The sequence below is a fragment of the Triturus cristatus genome, chromosome 7, assembly GCF_964204655.1.
Source record: "Triturus cristatus chromosome 7, aTriCri1.1, whole genome shotgun sequence".
In the NCBI taxonomy this organism is placed as follows: Eukaryota; Metazoa; Chordata; class Amphibia; order Caudata; family Salamandridae; genus Triturus; species Triturus cristatus.
In genome coordinates, this window is record NC_140590.1 from 1,181,744,243 (window position 1) to 1,181,764,550 (window position 20,308).

General features: G+C 48.4%; 1 protein-coding gene across 1 annotated transcript in view; it reads right to left on the reverse strand.

The window, feature by feature from the left end:
* Window positions 1-19,251, reverse strand: part of LOC146811401 (ras-related protein Rab-35-like) — a 156,075-nt gene extending 136,824 nt beyond the window's left edge. Inside the window, exon 1 of the mRNA XM_085618515.1 lies at window positions 18,567-19,251. Within this exon, the coding sequence (XP_085474641.1) occupies window positions 18,567-18,630 (64 nt within the window). The 5' untranslated portion in view covers window positions 18,631-19,251. The remainder of the gene's footprint in view (window positions 1-18,566) is intronic.
* Between the last annotated feature and the right edge of the window lie 1,057 nt (window positions 19,252-20,308).

The window sequence follows — 20,308 nt, forward strand, 5'->3', positions numbered from 1 at the left end:
CTGTGCAAACAATACGGATACTGGGGAGAGGTGCAATATGCTCTTTTGGCAATAAATCTATATTACAATACCCACCAAGGCACAAATTGCAAATGGCATATGGCAGAGGTAGGTTGTAGAGATCTTCCAAAGAGCAACGCTTTCAGCAGCATCCTTGCTTTCCAATACCGGAGGCCATACATACAATAATGGCTCCCGGGGAGAAGTGACAGTCACAGGCTAGTCTTCACCAGGGGTACTTCATACCAGTAACAGAATATAGGTAGGATAGGCAGGGCTCAGGGAAAGGGCGGGCTAGCTTAGGGAGGTATAAAAGAGTCAGGAAGTGCGTGTCCAACCTCTTCCTAACTCATAGCACCACCGGGAAGGTTTTTAATAAGGGGTTCATTTTGTGCATAAAGGGGTTAATGCTGGGATATTGGTGAGGTTTGGCCGAGGAAACTTTGGGCTTGCCAGTGGCATGGCAGCAACTAACGCCGACGAAGTAAGGACAGCGCTGCAGACTTTGTGTGCAGCGGGCAGGGCAGACTTGCTCAGGCCTGTTGTCTTGGACCAGGTGTGAGTGGGACTTCAGCATCCGACACGCTCCACGTCGGGTGGGGTTGCGGCAGCCGTAGCAGCCTGTGTTTCACCGTGGAATGGGGGGGCGGAGGAGCAGGCAGGAGCAGGTCGCAGCTGTCCACTGGTGCCCAAGAGAAGGCTGAGTGGCAGCACAGCCTCCAGGCCAGGTTACAGGCCCCCCCTCGGATGAGCTGGAAGAGTCTGAGTATTCCAAGAGTGCGGGGCTAAACACCACCACCTAGGCATGAGGCATCAGCATTGCTTGGAAGTGCTTCTGGCCCTCCAGGGTAGGAAGGGCCCCTAGATTTGTCAGCCAGGCCGGCTCCGGGGGATCCATACAGATCAGTGGCTGGCTTAAAGGGCCCAACTTAAAGATACAAGCAGGCAACCAGGGAATTCTCAGGAAGGGGGAGGAAAGTGGGAGGCTGGACAGCACTGAGGCATCAGGGTGTAAAATGTACTGGGGCCATGGCAGCAGGTGGCATGGGGTAGATATTGAGGCCCAGATTAGGGAAAGGCGCTGAATCCTCCAGGAGACGGAGGATAAATAGGAGCGCATGTGTAGGGACAGGGAGGCTGCTCTACTTACAGGCACTGTGGGAGGAGTGGGTTGTTGCCTCAGGCAAGGAGTTTTGCGTTTTGTGAGGCCACAAATACTGGGAGGGAGGAGGGGCTTTGGCTCTGGGTGCCAGAGGGGAAGGACCATGCCATGGGCAGGCAGTGAGCTTGTGCGGCTCGGGCCCTGTGGTGTGAAGGACCCCACAGGTTGATGCAGCCTGGTGGGGGGAGTTGTAGCAAAGCCGGCAGACGAGGCTGGCAGACAGGTGGCGAGGTCGAGGGGGGCGCATGACGGCCCCTGAACATTGGCTTGTGGAAGTGGGGAGGTCCACCGTGGCCGCTCTAACACCAACTGCTTGTGCCTTAAAAGCAAAACAAGACCAGCAAGTGCGGACAAGGGTAGCACCATGGACAGGGCGAAGACAGGCGGCGGACGTTGTAGGAAGAAGAGGGACATTGACCTCTTGCCTTCAGGTATTGGTGGTCGGTGTGGGGCACGGGGAAACAAAAGGTTTGGGGTAAGTCTTGCAAGTTGGTGGGTGTTGGTATCATTAACAAAGAGGTGGGGACGGTTAAGAGCACCTTGAAGGGGAAAGGTACGCCCAAGCAGTTCAGCAATGGCAAGGCTGCAGATGAAAAAGGGGGGGGGTGCCAATGAAGAGAACGAGCATAAGAAGAGACTGCCGTACCTGGGGTTGCCGATGCCTTTTGGGTCACATCTTTCAGATAAGACTAAGAACACGATTAGAAAGCATGAATATGTTGACGTATTTCAAGCTATTGCAGAGGGATATACAAGCTAAGGAGAGATATAAAGTGGAGTGGGAGTTGACTAGGAGGCCCAGGGTGCCAATCAATTTGTAGAATTGGACGTCCGCATTCTTGATATATGCCAGCATCTACTGTGAATGGCACCCTGACTGGGCGATGGCCTTGTTTAAATATATGGACGTCATCAGAAAGGCCCAAATGCATTTTGATAGATGTGTGGCATAGCTACGATGAGTTCCGGGTGAGGGGGGAACCTGAATCCGGAGGTGAAATCCGAACTGTGAATGCAGCAGATGTCTGCGCAATCCACAGTATATACGCTCACGGCAAGCGGCCTACCCATCGCTTATCGGCCTTTTCAGCCCTGCTCCAAGCGGGTTAACCACCAAAGCCAACTGGACCCAATGTTTGGGCATGTTGGAATTTTAATAAAGGGTTCTGCTCTTATCACCCATGCAAATTCAAGCATGAATATTCCAAGTGTGGGAGGATACATCTCATCACATAGTGTTTCACTCTGGCCAGCCCTGCGGAACAATGGAAGGCATCCAGGGGGCAAAGGGAACAGTGACAGCCTGGGCCCAAAGGTACACCTAGGCCCATTATGTCGGACACCATGATACTGTGGCTAGCTGCTTATCTGGACAGAGGCAGATTTGCAACTGGAATGGGGTTTCATGGAAGGCTTCTGGGTGGGTTACCAGAGACCTAGGAGGCAAAGTTAGACAGACAATTTGCAGTTCGGCAAAGTACTTCCTGTGGTGGTGGATGCCAAACTGGGAATAGAGATGTCAGAAGGGAGAAGAGCGGGCCGATATTTTGAGTGGCCCCTCACGGACTTGATTGTTTCTTCCCCGGAGGTGGTACCTAAAAAAGCAGCAGAGGAGTTTCGGTTGATCCATCACCCGAAGGTGGTGGAGATACAGGGTTTCCTGTCTGAAGTGATCAGTGAACGAAACATTTAGTTGAGGCTCATGCAAAGTTTGTTTGTTTTCTTGAATTTTGCCTGTAGAGCAGTCAGGGCAGGTTGGACTTTCTGCGGGTGTCTGGGCATGGCCATGTCCCGGATGGTGTTGCCTTATCATAGGGTGTGGATCTCGTTGGCTGTCAGGGCTGACCTTTGTGTAAGGAAGGCCTTCTTGGACGAATTCAAGGGCGTATCTATGAGTTTCTTGGACGAGAATGCAGTCTGGCAAGTGCAGATTTTTTTCAGATGCATCGGGTGCTCAAGGTTTTGGTTTGTTTTGGGGAGAAAGATGGTGCGCAGAATATTGGCTGGCACACTGGTTGAAACAAGGACGTAGCATAGCCTATCTTGAGTTTTTTTTCTGTAGTCATTTTCATTGTGGGGAGGGGAGCTGGCTAACAGGACGGTGTTGTTTAATGTGGACAACATGATAGTGATGTACTTGGTAAACCGACAAAAGGCACGTGATTTGAGTGTGCTGCGTTTGCTGCAGAGATTCATGCTGTGGTGTTTACGTTTGAATATTGTTTTCAGAGCTAAGCATGTTCCTGATATTCAGAATGACATAGAGTCATCTTGTTAACAGTGGCATCATTTTCGCTGACTGGCGCCAGGAGCGGGGATGAACGAGACACCGTTGCCTGCCAACATTTGGGCTTTGGGGGAGTGAGACTAGTGTGTCTGTTAGAGGGACAGTTGGCTGAGTCTACCAGAAGGAGCTACCAGCTGGCTTGGAGCGAGTTTGGGTCAATTGAGGGTGGTTCGCTGGAGGCTTTGGCACGGGAGCAATCAGCAGCGGAAGGGAGAGTGTTGCAATTGGTTTTGTTCTGCATTGATGAAGGTTTTTCGCCCACGACTACTGCGAGGCAAGCTGGCGAGGGCTTCATTCTATGGCAAGATGTATTGGGGTTTTGACCCTGACAGGGAGGAGGTATTAGGGGGGTGGCGTTGTGGGATGCAATTGTCTTTCAATTGCTTCAAGAACTGCTACAAGTGTTGCCTGCATGTTATGATCTTTTAGAGATGTCCGTTTTCCGACTCTGTATGATTTGGATGTGTTTTGGGGCTTTTCAGGTATTTGAGCTTTTGGGGTCTGCACGGGAGTCGGGTGCTGCATTAAGAAGTGCGCCTGGACATTTAGCTGCGGCGTTCTAAGACAGGTCAGCAGGGTAGAGGGAAGTGGGTATGGTTGTGTGAAGAGAATAGTTTGGAGGCTTGCCCAGTGCGGGAATGGCATGGTTTTCTAGCTTGGCCTGGGCAGCAACAGAGGGCTTTTTTTGCCATGAGGAGGGCAGCAGGGTGATGGACTTTCAGTTGTTGATGGTCCTGCATATGGCTCTGCGCAGGCTGGGGAAGGACCTGGTGATTTTTGGGACACATTCTTTCAGATTGAGGGGCAGTGGAGCAATTGGGGACAGATCCGTCAGATTAGCGGGTGAAAACTGAGGTGCCACGAAAGCTATGTAAGGAAGTGAGGGGAATTTTTCCTGCAGGGATGGGTAGGGGATTTCGGGGTGTTGCAACCACAAATTGACTTTTCTTCTAAATGCAGGGTGTCTGAGTGATCCAGGGCCCAAGATGGTGACATGGATTACGAGACATTCCTTTGTGCACTGGGCAGCGAAGTACGCGGACCAGCAAGTATACAGCGGGAACCTGGGACTGCACAGCAGCTGGCACGAGGTGCTATGGTGGGGTAAATGGGGGATGCATTGGGGTTACTTGTTGCCATGGTTGACAAGGCTGGTTCCGCAGAGGGGTTGCCCAGATATGCTCCAGAGTCATTTGGGCAAAAACGATCTGGTCCAGGTATCAGGTTTGACACTGATACAACATATGCAGAGAGATTTGGAGGCCATCAAAGCCAATTTTTCTAGGACATGTCTAGTCTGGACGGAATTTGTGCTACGCAGAGTTTGGCGGAGGGGACTTTGAAATATGCAGCAATGGATGAATCTAGGAGGAAACTCAACAGGACCAGGAGGGTCTTTGCATGGTATGGGACATTACGATGATCTGGCACGAAAGCATAAAGGAGGAGGAGCAGTGTCTTTTTTGAGACGATGGGGAGCACCTTTCGAGAATGGGAAATGCATATTACATGATGGAGCGGAGGAATGTGGTGAGCGGCTATGGCATGAGCGCATATGGTGCAGGGGTAATTACTGTTGACCAAGCATGGCAGCAGGGGGCAGTAAAACGCCCTCCAGGGTTTTTCTGGTTGCCGGTATCTTGGGGGTTTGTGTTGTCACCTATGGGCGTAGCCATCCCCCTGGGGGGGGGGGGGGCACTGGTGACAAAAGACTGTGTGCGGGATTTCATTGAGTAGGAAATGTTTCAGCGGAGGGTGTTTGATAGGAAAAATGTAAGTCTGGATATCTGGAAGGAGCTCAGTGTGTGGAAGAGGGAAGATTGAAACAAGGCATGAGGGCTACGGGATTAAAGTTGGTGTGAGTGGTTACGGGAGGTATGCGAGTGTCGCATTTATAAAGTTTTGATGGTATTGTTTAAATGTCAATTAAAGTTCAAATTAATAGTTTGCAACCATGTCCAAATAAATGGTCTTTTATAGTAAATTATGGACATGGGTGTGTTTATTGCAGATTATGCAGACAAGCTCTTCAAGGCAGAAGGAGCTACACATGTCTGGCCGGTGCTCGTAAACACCAGGGTGGCTGCATCAGGGGTGGCCACCTGGCCAGCATTTTACTGGCCTAGTCGTTATTTTGATATTAGTGCCTGCAAAAAATATATACAAAAAAAACAAACCACACACCTTACAAAATCATTAAAATGTGTTACTTTTGGTCCTTTGAAACATAACTTTACAAAAACAAGAAAACACTCCAAAAACAGTTTAGAACTCGTCAGTCAACTCATGACTACTGAAGCAAAGAGCCTCCGCCTTCAAAAATATAAATAAATAACGCGATGATGTCAGCACACGCCCTCTTCCGCCGTACCCTTGAACATGCATTACCTCATGCAGGGTGAAAGGTTAAAACCATTTAACGCGGTGTTTCCACGCGCCTGTTTGATTAGTAATGGGGCTGTGTGCGCTGTAAATAAAGCCCCAGGCAGCACAAGGTGAGCCCGTGAGCTCACCGCACTGGAGGCATGGCTGCCGTTTCAGGGCGGCCTGAGGAGTTCTGCACAGACCGACATATTCTTCCTGCGAAATGAAATATGACCCGATATTGACACGTTATCCAGCTCGGGAACCAGGTCGGCCTGATGAACAGGCTGGACAGGAAACGGGGGGAAAAAAATATCCGAGATTCCTTAAATGAGTGGGGGCAAAGGGTGGCAGAAGAAAAAGGGCGGAGTCTGACAGTCAACTTACATTTTATTTTTTTTAAAAAAAATCAGCCCCAAGAACAAATGTGATACTGAAGCGGTTCTAGTTTGCTAATTACTGACAAGAGACTGCCGTTTCAAATGCCTTAGGTGTTAGGGTAGAGAGATATTTGCATACCCAGCAATCTCCAGGAAATATGAACAGCAAAGTAACTCAGGTGGTTAGTGCGGCGCTTGCTAGAGAAGTCTGTGGACAGTCTAGTCACAGGTTTGACTCATCATTAAATATTAGCATAGAGGGTTTATGTGCCTGCCGTAGAGCAGAACGTGGAAAAAAACTGGTCACAGATTTCTATTTCATGGACACCTCGGAGGGATGCTGCTTATAATGCAGACATCCAACTACCTGTGACCTGCATGCCACAAGTAACAATCTTAATGTAGCATCAAATAGCTGCAGGCATAAGTGCAGCTTTATTCAGTTTTCTGTTACTTTAAGGCTGCTAAAAATAAAATTAAAAAGTAGTAATAAAGACTTCTTAGTAAGTTGTATATTAATGGTGATTAGTTGTACTGATGCAGATAGGTACATGTGCCATCGTTATCTCTCATACATCCAAAGCTTGGAAAACTCAAAAACCTGCCTCCAAATCCTAGTTTAGCACAAGCTCTTGAGAAGGGACAAGTTGAGCATCCTGGATTTTTCCATGGGATTGGCATCAAGCTCCAGCTAGACCCCAGACAGAACAAAACGTGATTGAAAGGAATGCTGATGGCCCTTTAACTGAGGCATTTGCATTGGGCGCGGCTGGAACAGAAAGTAAGAGACACACCTCGCCTCCTGTCAGTTGTTGCTCCCTGTGGCTGGTCCACCGCTAAGGCAGAGGAGTGTCGCCACACAGCTTTTTGCGGTGAAAAAATAAATATAATGATGATAACTCAACAGTATTATCATTTTATTTGTTCCTGCTGCAGCGTCTTGGCGGCGAAGGGGGGGTGGGGGGTGGGGAGGGGAAAGAGGCGGATCTGCTCTCAGAGCAGGGGGGTGGGGGTGGAGTGGTGGGCACTATGTAAGTGCACATGAATGTTTGGCCAGCCCTCTCAGGCAGGTCAAACATTTTATGCACACTTTGCATGTTCTCCACTCAGGACAACAAGCCCAGGCTCCCATTCCCTGGCTGAACACCGAACTACAGCGCTCAGACCAGCGTTGTGATTGGCTAGGGGGGCCTGGGAGTCCGGGTGCTTCCTGCTTGCAGAGAAGAAGACAGGAGGAGGACGGAGGAGAGGCGGCGACCGGACCAGTAAGTGATTTTATTTCTCCTTCCCCTCTCCCTCTCCCCACCCCACTGCTGCTTCCTGGGAGCAGCCGCTACTGGTTGCTCTACACACAGCGCAGGGAAAATGTGGGTGCTGCTGACTTTGTTCCAATGTCAACATTTCACTAAGGCCAGGCCAGGCCAGAACTGGCTCAGTAGCAGCAGTTGAACCTGCGATCCAGATGGACGCCCCTCATTTCACGCATAGTAAACAGGTGAATTGGCAACAGCACCGTCACCTAACAAACTTATTACAAATAACACTTCCGTCACACAGGTCTTTTAGTCTATGGTGCACATGCGGAATCAAGAGGAGCTTATAGCAATATGGGGTCCATGGTGCCCCACTGAGGGATGCAAGTCAAGGTTCCACGTCATAGGGCAAAACCAGCAGGCTTGCAGTAGATCGCCTCAACGAAACCTCAAAATCCAACACTTCCGTTGCAACTGGAACGTAGGCATTCCAGACTTGCCCCGACTACATCATGCTACCTATGCTACAATCACCACCTGTGATTAAATGTAATTAATTGATTTTTGACTACCAAATCACACACAGCATTTATGACTTGTAAGGGCAATGCTAATGAAAGCCCCAAGTATTTACAGTAACACTTTACTAGCTCTAGTGGAATTTTTTTCCTGCAAAATGGGTACTGTGCCATGGACTGCCTTTTTAGGTCTCGCTGAGTCAGCGCGCATGCGCTGCTCGGAGAGACATTAAGAAGGTGAGTTTTCAAAGTGCTGCTGGCTAGCCCAGCGCTTGCGTGCACGCGCGCAGCCGGCAGCTTTGCACTATGTACAGCCGCGATCACTTTCGCGCGCGCAGCCTACTTTAACTTTTCCCATCCCGCGCGCGTACCACTCGCGTCCACTTTTTGCTCCCACTTCTTGAGGACCTGGGCAAAAATCACTGTTATAAAAGTGTGCTTCATAACTTCATCCGAAAAAGAACTGGTCTCTTTTAAACCGTGATACACGACGTCAGCATACCAGAAGAGGTTTCACGCACAGAACACGAGGTAAGGGTGGAACGCAGTGGTCGCTGCTTTACAAAACAACCAATTTGTGCGACTTCCCTTCTCCCTGAGACCCCACCTCTTTCCATGGGCGTTCGCTCAACCTCCTAGACTCCCTCCCTTTAGGGCAGACCTACCATCAAGTTCTGAAGGAGGTTAGCAAAATGGCTGATGATCATTGCCCCTATAAATGTGCGTAATAAGACAGATCTGTAACTCTAGGTTTGCCTCCAGCCTTCCACCCCTAACATGCATTACAGTTTTGCTACGGCCATAGTGTCCGTGCTCTCTCCATCTTTGTTTCCCTCCTTCGCGTCCTCTCTTCTGCCTGTCCTTCCTGCTAGTTCCGTATATTCATCTCTCGCTTCTCGTACCGATGTCCACCCATCTCTCGCCGCCTTTGTCTCTTCCTGCCTCTTATTTAGCCTGCTCTGGCGCTTTCGTGTGTCTCGCATATTTCACCTGAGTTGCTCCCTCTTTCTTCTGCCTTATTCTCTGTCAATTTCTTCCCACTCTCCCCATATTGTGCTCTGCCTTGATACCTCTGTGGCTTTGCCCTCCCCCCTGTCCTTTGGCCCCTCTCTCACCCTGTCCACCGCTCTCCGCAGTGTCTTCGCACCTTCTCTATCCCTTTCACTTTGGATTCTGCTCTGTCGGCCTCTTCTCTCCATCCCTCTGCATTGCCACCTCTCTCGGTCTATCCCACTTGTTACTTCTCCTTCTGCTCTCTCTCCTGCACCCCCTGTATTGTTTTCTTTGTTTCTCCCACTCTGACCAGGTGTCTCTTGTCCATCTGCTGTCTCCTGTGCATTGGCCCCTCCTCCCCCGCCACTTCTCCCATATCTGACACTCTCTCATCTAGCATCTTTTTCCCCTCCATCCTTTCATTGTCTCTGCATTGTCCACACTCTTGATCTCTTCGGTTCATCTCCTTTCCCTACAATCTCTTATCTCCCTCTTCTCTCTAACTCCAACCTGCCCCCACAACTCCCTCCCTCAAACCACTTAGCATCACCAGAGAAACAGGATATTTCCCATAGCATGCAGTGCTTAACAATTGTAAAACCGGGAGTGCCCGAGGTGGGTATTTGTAAAGCGCTCAGTCCTCCGAGGCACAGAGTGCCCTGTATAGCGCTATACTCTCGTTTTGAGAATATGTGCTTCCAATTTTGACATGTGTGGTGCCGGTTCGAGAGAGGACGCAGGGGCAGAAATCAGGTCTCACGATTCCACAGCTTTCAGTCCAACCGTTTAGGGCAGGCCAAATAAATGACCATCATTCTTACTTTGTAGACACCCAACCATAGATGGGAAAGTTTATTTATTTAATGATGCATTGCCTAGCTGGAACAAAACTCGTTGATGCAGATGCCTTACTGGGACATCCAATGTGTTCGTGAGACACTTGACAAATATATTACCCATCTTCATGGTACTGAACATATGAAGCTCGACCAGATAAAATGCTTAGCCGAGACTCGAAGCAGCGATTTGCTGGTTTATGGAAATAGGATGCAGCCCTCCTATTTACATCTTAATTATATCAAACTGATTTTTACCGTTCTATGCAAGAATACAAGCAGCAGACACCTCAGTGAATCATGCAGGGTTGCCAGAAGAAATGTAAACAATCATTGGCATAGCCAATAGGTCTCGCCTTTGGGACCTTAGAAGAGTTTAGTTATCCAGCACAATATCCTTGGTGCAACAACATCAAGTGTTGCATGGCTAAACACTTATAAGGTCCCAAAAGCGAGACCTATTGGCTATGCCAATGTAAATGTAAATGTGCAGATATTTATATAGCGCAAATCACCAACCGGTCTCTAAGCGCTTGCTTAGGGAACCCGTCCTGGTATTCCCCTGTGAGATATCACAAGGTGAAAGCCAGGCATCCCGCCGCGAGGGGCCATTGTGGAGATTAAGCAAGCTATTGCCCAGAGTCGCAGAGTGTGAACCCATGAATCAAGTATGCACTGGCGCGAGAATTAGCGAGTCCATGGACAATTTATGGACTCAAGACCCAGCCGAGCCGGGAATTGAACCCTGGTCCCAGGCTGACCTCTGCTTCCAGGTCTGCCTACTCTAACCAGTGAGCCACACTTCTCCACTCCAATGCTTGTTTTGCAATGCACTGCAGGTTTGAAAACCCACAAAATTTCAGTTTGTGTAGATTTGTCAGCTCTCCCGGTGGGGTGGGGGTCAGGGGGTGTAATTCTGTAAACCCCTCAAAGTTCTAAAATAATATTGCACAAGTAAATACATTCAGGAAAAATGCCAAATTCACTCTAAACCTACATTTTTCCACAGATATCATGCTTCAACAAATTGTTTCACCTGCCGCTATTCCGAACATCTCCAAAGTCTCCTTCAATACAACAAATAAACACCCACACTTTGACACCCAGATAGCCTCCTCCCTCCACAATAGTAAATTAGAAAAAAAACGGAAGCCTTGAGACACTATAGGAGTACACAGATTTCACTAGGCATGGCGTCATCCTCCCTGGAAAAAGCTACGGAATTCAGACACTGTGGGAGCCAATCCTGTCCGACCTTGGAAAAGTATCAGCTCGAGCTGTGAAACACCGGCTGGCCAACACTGTTTCAAGCTTCACTGTGACGCGGTTCAATCGCTCAATATATTGATACTAGAGTTTACAGTCAGCAAAGCAATTAAAGACTTCTTTCTTTCCTTTTTTATGATGAAAAAACACACTGCAAAAAAATACGAAAAATCACACACTGTAAACAGGTTTACCACACTGTTCATGTTCACAGCCACATAATACAAAGAACTAATCTCAGGCTGAACAACACGAGAACTACCAAATCTAGGCCATGCTGGTGTCCTAGCCGAAAGAATGAAAGCAAGGGAAGACTCATGTCACCACATTATCTTTTTTTCCTCTGAAATGTCATTCACTACCGATACAGGAAGCGGGAGGAAATTCAAGATGTCTCCTTATGTAAACTAGGAAAATCAATGGTCTCTGGGAAATAAAAACAAACATTTGCAATGCAATAGGCCTCGCATTTACGAGAGTGTGAGCTCTTGGCATTGTAAAATGACAATGCATTTTATTTGTGTTGTTTTTAAAACAGATAAATAAAAGGCATTGTCATTTAAAATGCCAATAATAATGCAACACCAATAGCTCAAACCTTCTGTAATGCGAGACCTATTGCATTGCAAATGCTTGTTAGGTGTGGCCTTTGAGACAGGCAGACTATTGTATTTTCAAAAAAATTCAAACACAATATACATACTTGAGAGGAATTTGGTCAGAGAGCTTCATCCATTGGTCGGTTATACTGTCACTCACGTCTTGCGCCCGCCCGCCCACCATAACATACAGCATTAGGCAGTTCACTTTACGCATTGACTGCACAAAGCCTCAGCACATTGTTCACCTACACCTAAAATAGTTCATTTTCTCCAACCACCCCCCCCCCCCCCCAATTTATATTGCCTCCACCTTGGGTACCTGTTGAGATGGCGATTTATTTTCCACCTCGTTTTTAAAAGTAGAAAGCGGTTAAGGAACATTGGAGCTACTTTCGGTTTCAGTACATGGGGGCTGATTAGGATGGCGGGCGGATGCACCCTACTGGAAATGGATCAGCCAGACACGCTGTCGGCAGTACCGACAAAGGCATTACAATGCGATCGCCACCACGGCGGTGGCAATGCCTATCCTTTGCATTGCGGCGGGTGCTGCTGGCTGCAGCACACACCGCAATGCAAAAAGGGGATACCTGACATATCCCAGCACTACGTGGCAGACACCATGCGGTGCCCGTCACATGGTGCAGGGATATGTAGTGGACACCATAGGTGCCACCCAAAACACACAGCTTAGGATCAGGTGGGAATGGGGGCCGGCTACGGGCCCCCAAAGTCTGTTACCCGCCTTAAAAAGGCAGGTGGAAAGGGACAACATAATGCCTACGGCAGTGCCTGGTAGGCACTGCCACCGTTGTAGAGATAGGATTCCCCTCCAGCGCACCGGCAGGCTCAAGGAGCCCGTTGGAAGCGCGGTGGTCAGTCTTTCCGACCGCCAACTATCCGCCAACCTGGGTAATATGACAGGCCAATAAGATAATCCCGATGGCGGCGGGACCGCCACCGACGGGCTGTAGGTGGCCGTCCCACCATCATAACAATCGGCCCCTTGGTTATGTGGTGATTTATTTTTCATTGCCAAATAACAATAATATAAAAAAAACGCACAGCACAACAGAAAGGCTTATAATTTACAATTAACACTAGTAAAATGGCCACATCAGTAAATGTTTAATGAATTTAATTTTTTTTTTTTATTCAAGTCACATTTAGTTTTTATTTCTTTTAGTGGCATATACCAACAATAAAACAAAAGATTAACCATAGCACAGTTTTCCAAGGCCAAATGTAATGGATTTGCCAATGCTTATTTCCTGTGCACCCACCCAACATCCCTCTGCACCATGGCTGGGCTAGTGTTTGGTAACTGCTTCTATATTTTAGTCCTGTCTACAATTCTAATGCGCGTGTCTCTTACTTACCCTCACTCATCACAAGGCCACAGGAGGCCTCACATAACAGGATAACCCACACCCCCCAGGGTCATTACACACAAAAGCGCGCTACCTGTGTGAGTAGGCGCATCAACGCCGTATATGGGGGTAGCAAGTGATACACAATCACACAGTAAACTATCACCTCACTTTAAACTTTGCTACCACTAGTAGAACGCACTCAAAAACTGGTTGTCAGCTAGGGTAGTACACTACCAAGCCCGAGACATTCTTAGGGTTAAGGCCTTGATTTATTTACAATATCTCCACATACTCAGTCATGCCTGGGTCCAGCATTGCCACACTAAGACTTTACAGAGCCACAGAACCGAGGGACTAACGAATGTGTGCGTTGGCTACCATCGGATATTTTACCTATGTGGCCCGTTCCTTCGTGGACGTGCAAATTCTTTGTGAAGTTGGGCTCCAGTGGGTTTGTGACGTGGTCTACCGTATATTCACAGCCTTTACACATACCCTACGCTAGCGGTAGATGTGGGCGTACGCTGTATGCTACCTGCGTGTGTCTTGTGCATATACATGTGTGGGCCATGCTCTGTATGCATGACGTCTACCCTGGAAGTGATCTGGGGCTGTGTGGCGCGGTGGTGTCTATACATGTAGGCCTCCCCACTATGCATAAGGGTACAGCCAATGAGCAGACAGCCCTACCACCGTGCCAGGCCACCGCTCTGCAAGACGGCACAAGATGGACCATAACCGGTTTGAATACTTGCCAGCTTTGTCCCAGTCTCTGCCCAGACGCAGCTTTATCCTACTTGGGATGTCCACACATCACTGTGGCCTTCTGTGCACACTCTACTCGGAGTTCAGCAGCATCGCCCCTGCAATGCATTGTTCTGTGACCGCCCGCATCCGTCCAGGGAGAACAAGTCCATGAATAAGGTGTGTCCTACCTGTGCCGGTTCCACTTAAGGATTTTGAACAGACCTTTTCATTTTTAGTGGCTCCCCTGGATTAAAACTGCCCGCCCCCTTTTGCCCATAACTAGTTCCCATTATTAGTCTGGGATCTGGAAGATGATCAGCGGGGTGTGCGATGTCTGAGCAGGAACAAGACTGTGTGCTGGTCCCCTCAAGGCTAAACCAAAGGGAATGATGGACGGAGTGTTGGACATTGCAAGCACTCACCCCCAGTCAACTCATCTGGGTTTAATCCATCATCATTCTTTAGCTCACTTCGCCACCCCTCACGGCTGCCACCAGGACAAACCTTGCAGCTGAGCCCTGCTGAGAAGACTGGAGTTGGACTGCTGAGGCCAGTCACAGAGAACAAAGGCGAGACCTGGTTGACATTGGTCTGTGTGTGGGTGACCTGAATGGAAGAGCATGACAAAAAACAGAGGGGCAGATTTACAAGGAACTAACGCAGTGTGGTGCCGCAAGTCATTTTGCTGCGCCATGCTGCGTTAGTTTCGAAGCACAGGGATGCGGCATATATACAACAATATGCTTCCCCGCTGTGCTGGTGCACATCAAGCACCGACGCAGGCACACTTGCATGGATGCATGCGTCGTGGGGAGACTTTTTGTGAAGGGATGGGCACCTTCCTACACAAAAAAAATCATTTGAGGTGATTTTATCTTCCAATGTGTGCTGTAGAATGCAGCATGCATCACAAGAGGATAAAAAATGCGGAGAAATGAAAACATTTCTCTTCGTTGCACCTTGGATTTGCGATTGCTTGTAAATCTGGAAATGCATTAGTGGAAATGGGTACTGTGTGTGTTCCCAAATAACAACACCCATGTCACGCCCCTATCATGCATAGTGTTGCGTGAAAAGGGGCGATATTTACAAGCACAGGTAAAGTCACATACGGTGGCTTTACCTGTGCTTGTAACTATCATTCAGGAGGTTGTGCCGCCGGAGCGTCACGCAACGTGACGCACCGGCGGAGCAAGGAGCTTGTAAATCTGCCCCAGATTATCTCTGTAGTCACCCAGCAGACCTCATGTGACAAACATCTTTAGACATAGGAGCTCCGAGGGCTACCTCAGGTTTATAAGCTTGTATCGCACTTTGACCCATACGACTTGGTTGGAACGCATGCTGCCATGTTCCCAGACAAGAGTTACAGCAAACTAATGATGGACGGAATGCTGACAATGCAAACATTCTCCCCCAGTCAAAAGATCTTGGTTAAATCCATTGTTCTTTTGCCCACTACACCACCCCAGTTTGGACCCAGCCATATGCAAATCAGTCTTGACCCTGTGCCCCACGGGAACAGTCCAGACCAAACTGCCAGGCCAGGTCCTCCCTGGACCGGACACAAGCATCCTGGGACCGGTTTCAGGGTATGTCACCCTTCTTCAGCCAGGCTAGCTTGAATCCAGTTTCTAGTCCAGGGAGGGCCTGGCAGTTCGGGCTGGACTGTTCCCATTGGGCACAGGGTCAAGACTGATTTGAATATGACTGGATCCAAACTGGAATGGCATGGTGAGCAAAAAACGATGGATTTAGGCCCAGATCTCTGTACTGGGGTGAATGTATGACATTGTTCTGCATTCTGTCCATCAATAGTTCTTTTTGCATGTTTCCAGACAAAGCAGGTCACCAATGCATCCCTCACTTGATCCTAGGGCCTTGGGGTGTCTTCTTGGAAGAGGCTCTGCGCCTCGATCCAGGAGCAGTTTGGAAAATCTCTCTGTGGCATTTAGTGGGCACCCCAACACAAAAAACGAGTCTACATGCCACCAGTCCTTACGAGATATGGGCTCTTAACCCCCAGTCCCCTCACAGGGCCCGATGACAGCATTAATCCTGCTCCCAGCATTCTGCCTGGAATCTACAATGACAGAGAACCCTGCTCTTAGCAAACAACTGAGGTCCAGAGGTTTATGGAGACCTACAGGCCATAGGAGGACATGGCCCATAGACACCTGCTGCTTACCCAGTTAAAACACCTCGCCACATAAGTGCCTCATAAACTGTTTCGGGTTCTGTCTTGGGACTAGAAAGTGCCAGATGTTGGCATTTTTCATTCCAAGGTCACTACATTTCTTCTCTTTCAAACAGTTTCAGCGCCATCACTCCCACTAGACTACGAGTTCCAAACCTCCTACCATCCCCTTGAATAGGCCTAGTTGCCCGTCTGTACCCTGGACTGTCGATGGGTAATGCAAACGGGGCATCATGGCCATTTAAGTAGAGTGTAATAGCCTTGAAGACCCTGAGATACCGGTGGTAGGCAGTCATCCCTGGCTGCCCCCAGACCCACAGAAAAGGACTAGTTCCAGGGTTACCCATAAATGTCTGAGGGATAACCACCTCTGGGTGGTTCCACCCCTTGCGTACCCAAGAGGGTCTAAACTGTACCTACTGGTGTGACTGAATTTGTACAAACCTATTTCTTGCTAATCGAAATGGAACATATTTACCTATTCGTCTATAAAAACGTTCGGCACAATATCAACATATTCCTTTACAGGACTCCATGCAGGCCAGTTATCCGATTATAATGATTAAGAGGAACATTAGCATTCCGATGTTCTGAAATTGTATTGCGCTATTGAATAGCAATTGTTCATTTAAATAGGAATTTCACAGCATATCATTTCTGAAAAATGTATTTCCCAATATTTCTGAATCTGAAGTAAGAGGCCCTACAACTTGATAGTTGTAACTGTATTATTTCTATATTCAGGACCACTGGAGTTATGCACTTGTGCAGACAGCGTTTTTAGCATAATTACGGATTTGCTGCATTTGCAGCATAATCTATCATTTTCTGCACAATTTGCAAATGTTAACAAAAAATTTAGATTTTTACGAAAAAGAATATTTCTAGCTCAAATGGTTCAAAAGTTACCATAACGCAGTGACACGTGTTGTCACACAGCGGAAGGCAGTTTCTTGCCACATAATTTAGTCAACCCTGCCGCATAATTTGATCCTTCAATCCCGCATAATTCCAGTAGCCCTGACTATATTACATATTATCATGTAAAATGTGCTGTTGCGTTAAGGTCATTTGGGAACGTGAACGACTAAACTATCTACGGGAATCCTTGAAGTACGCTTCAGGACCAGAGATACCTAAATTCATCATGGCTCCCACTTCTTTATTTTTCACATTTCCAAAAACAGCCCTAATCCCATGTGGCCTGTACTTCATTCCTAACAGCATTCCATCGGTCCCATTTACTTTACATAATTATAGTTTTACCACAAAAGAGAAATCGCTACAGTACCCTCGTACCAAGAATCGTACCTAGATTTAATGACCTTTAATACGATTTATTGACCAACAGGTCATTCCAATATGGTGGCCGGATGCCGCGATTCAGAAAGACTCCGCAAAATGCTCGGAACGTCATTCGTAGCCACGAGCACCGACCAACCCCAGCTGACGAGGAGGCACGCCCCTTCAAACGCACACAGGTCAGCACAAACAGTAAAACTCTGAAAATGCATCCCAATGCGGAACACCGGTCTCAACTCCATCCTCATCGAGATATCTGCACTCGATTATTGGCGGACTTCATTTTCATTCAGGTCCTGGTATTGGATTTTCTATCGCGATTTATGTTTTCAAAAGATATACCACCCCTTTTTATGAGCAAGTTTCCCCTGGATGGATAGATAAGTTTTTTAAACAAGAGTAGTAAGTAGTACATCACCTCTCCATATCTATACACCGCAGAAATTGAACTGCAATGTCATGGTTTGCTGTGCCAGGGACAACCACTGAGTAAACACCAATGTAATTATTTTAGAGTGTTCATTTTGTGATACTTGTAATTGCTTCCATGACCGTATACTTTCAGCCTTGGAAAAAGTCCATGTTGCGATACCCCAAATGCGAATATGTGTGGGCAGATGCTTGCAAAAAGTTTGGTGGAGGATGACCAAAATCACCTACAGGAGGCCTCCAACATTTTACTGGCTCCAGTCTGTCTGCCCTGGGTACCTTCTCTTTAGAACTCCAACTTGCCTTGGGTAAATCCTCTCTGTCATTACCTCTCGGGGCAAGTTTTTAGCCAGAGACCCTAAATCGCCTCCAACCTGTCTCCTACTCAACCATTGCTTTCAAGTCCAAGCGCGAGTTCGCATTCAGGCTACATGTTTGCTTTGCATTCTGGGATTTGCAGTCCCAATAAACTACACCTATCAGACTTTGAGGCAACCAAAACTGAAATGGGCAGCTTAGACGTGCATGTGGACCTGGGAAATGGACTGCTCTGCTTAGAACTACTGCCACCACGTGACTGTGCCATACCCACCGAGCCTTCCCTCGTCATAAGCACGCTGCAAGACCTTTAGCTTTTAATCGCAGGACACAGAGTTCACAAGAGACCTTCAGGTGACGGGGAGCTTAAATAACACAGATTTCTCAACTAGACAAATGAAATAACATTCAGGAAAAGGGAAAAAATAAAACAGCGAGGAGCTAGAGTAAAACGAAAGGGAAAGTGAGCTGAGAAGTGCGGAGCGGAAAGAGGACAGAAATAAAGTGCGGAATTAAAGGTCTAACTAGGTTTGGCTCACCGGAATCGCCAATTATCAGCAGCTTGAAAAGATGGTCATAGTCCTTCCCGGCCGCCATCCCCATTCTTCTGCTAAAGATGTCCCCGAGGCGCGGACAAGTCCAGAAAAAAACAGGAATACCGCCAATAAAAAAATGGACGTGGTGCCAAAGGAATACGCAAAAACAAACGCACAAAAAAAGCAGAGCCTGTCAGATCCGCCTCCAGCCGCAGAGGGCATTAAGGGGCGTAAACACGAGACCGGCGGGCTGCGCTCCCTCATGAGGGGCGCATACTTTCAAGGAAGTGGGATGGCTGCCCTCCAGGCTTTGCCCTCATGGGTTCAACATGTAAAGTAACGGAAGGTCCTCGTCTCTAACACTTCTGAGCTGTTCTCCGCTTCCTCGGATGACGAACAACGCCGGGCACCGCAGGTTCCCCAACTTCTTAACTCCTCACAGGGGGCGCGGAGCCAAGTGAGACAAATCCGGGGTCCAGAGCCTCCTCCTCTGGAGCCCCTCCCGCCGAATGACCCTCCTACAGACCCCCGCTCCAGGGGTCTGTAATCCCAGGACCCGGCAGTGAAGGGATTATCTTCGGCCAGCTGCTCCAGTCCTCTCCCCCCAGGCAGGAAGCTGGGGCTGCGGCTCACACACCCAGGCTCCGGCCAGCTCTCTCCTCCTCTTCCTCGGCGCCCTCCTCCCCTTGGCTTAAAGCGACAGTGCAGCCGGGGAGAGGTGGGGCTCCGGCTGGTGGAATCTGCCCTCCTCACTCACAGCCACATCCCACTCACATTCTTAGGTTGTGAACAACTGGCGGAACAAAATGTGTGCTGTGTTCATTCATGACAATATCTGAAATACATAACCTCCAACATATAACATACATTCCAGTGTTTACACATCGACGTATGGCCCCCACCAGAACTTGCTGGGGCCCCTGATGGATTTCCCACAGGGCCCATTCATCAAATCCCCATCACCAAGGGAGCCCGGGCCAAGAAGCAGTCGAGTCCCTAAAAACAGAACAGTATGCCAGAGGGAACCCTAAAGAGGGGTCTTTCTGCCACCCTTGGGAAGATGGGCCAGGGCAACTGGGCCCTAACTTGGTTCCCTGGTGCAACCATCTGCCCACCTCCCCAGGGCAGTGCTATGACGTACCCGTGAAGGGCTAGAGAAAGTTGACCCTAGATTTTCAGAGGTACTCCCCCCCTCAAATTCCCTGATTGCCTAGTGCCACTGCCCGTGCTTGGAGTAAGCATTTAAGCCAATTACTCTCTTGGAGTCGCGGATCCATATGTAGAACAGCTACAGGGCTCTAGGCAGGAAAAAGTGTATGAAAGATGCCCAGTCTGGCCATCTTAAAAGGTGGTCGCCTCATTGCCCTGCCGCTGTACCCACGGACCCCGGATTACATAGGCTGTCTGGAATCGCCCACGCTCCCCCCAGAATTCAAACTCCCAATAGAAATTGCCATTGCTTATACCTCTGCTCCAGCGCGAAAGGGCAAATTTACATATCCTCCCTGCGTCACAGACCCGTCATCACTCTTACTTATTCACGCACGCATCCATTGGTGGGGCCCATAACACCAACATTCATATGTCTCACTCCGAGTCTGCACACAGGAGGAAGAGAAACGCTGGACATGTGGGGGGTACCTTATTACCTATAGAAAGAAGTATTTACAATATGTACATAGTATACATCTGCACCTATAGAATCCTAACTTTTTTTTGATAAACAAATTTTTATTTTCGGCATA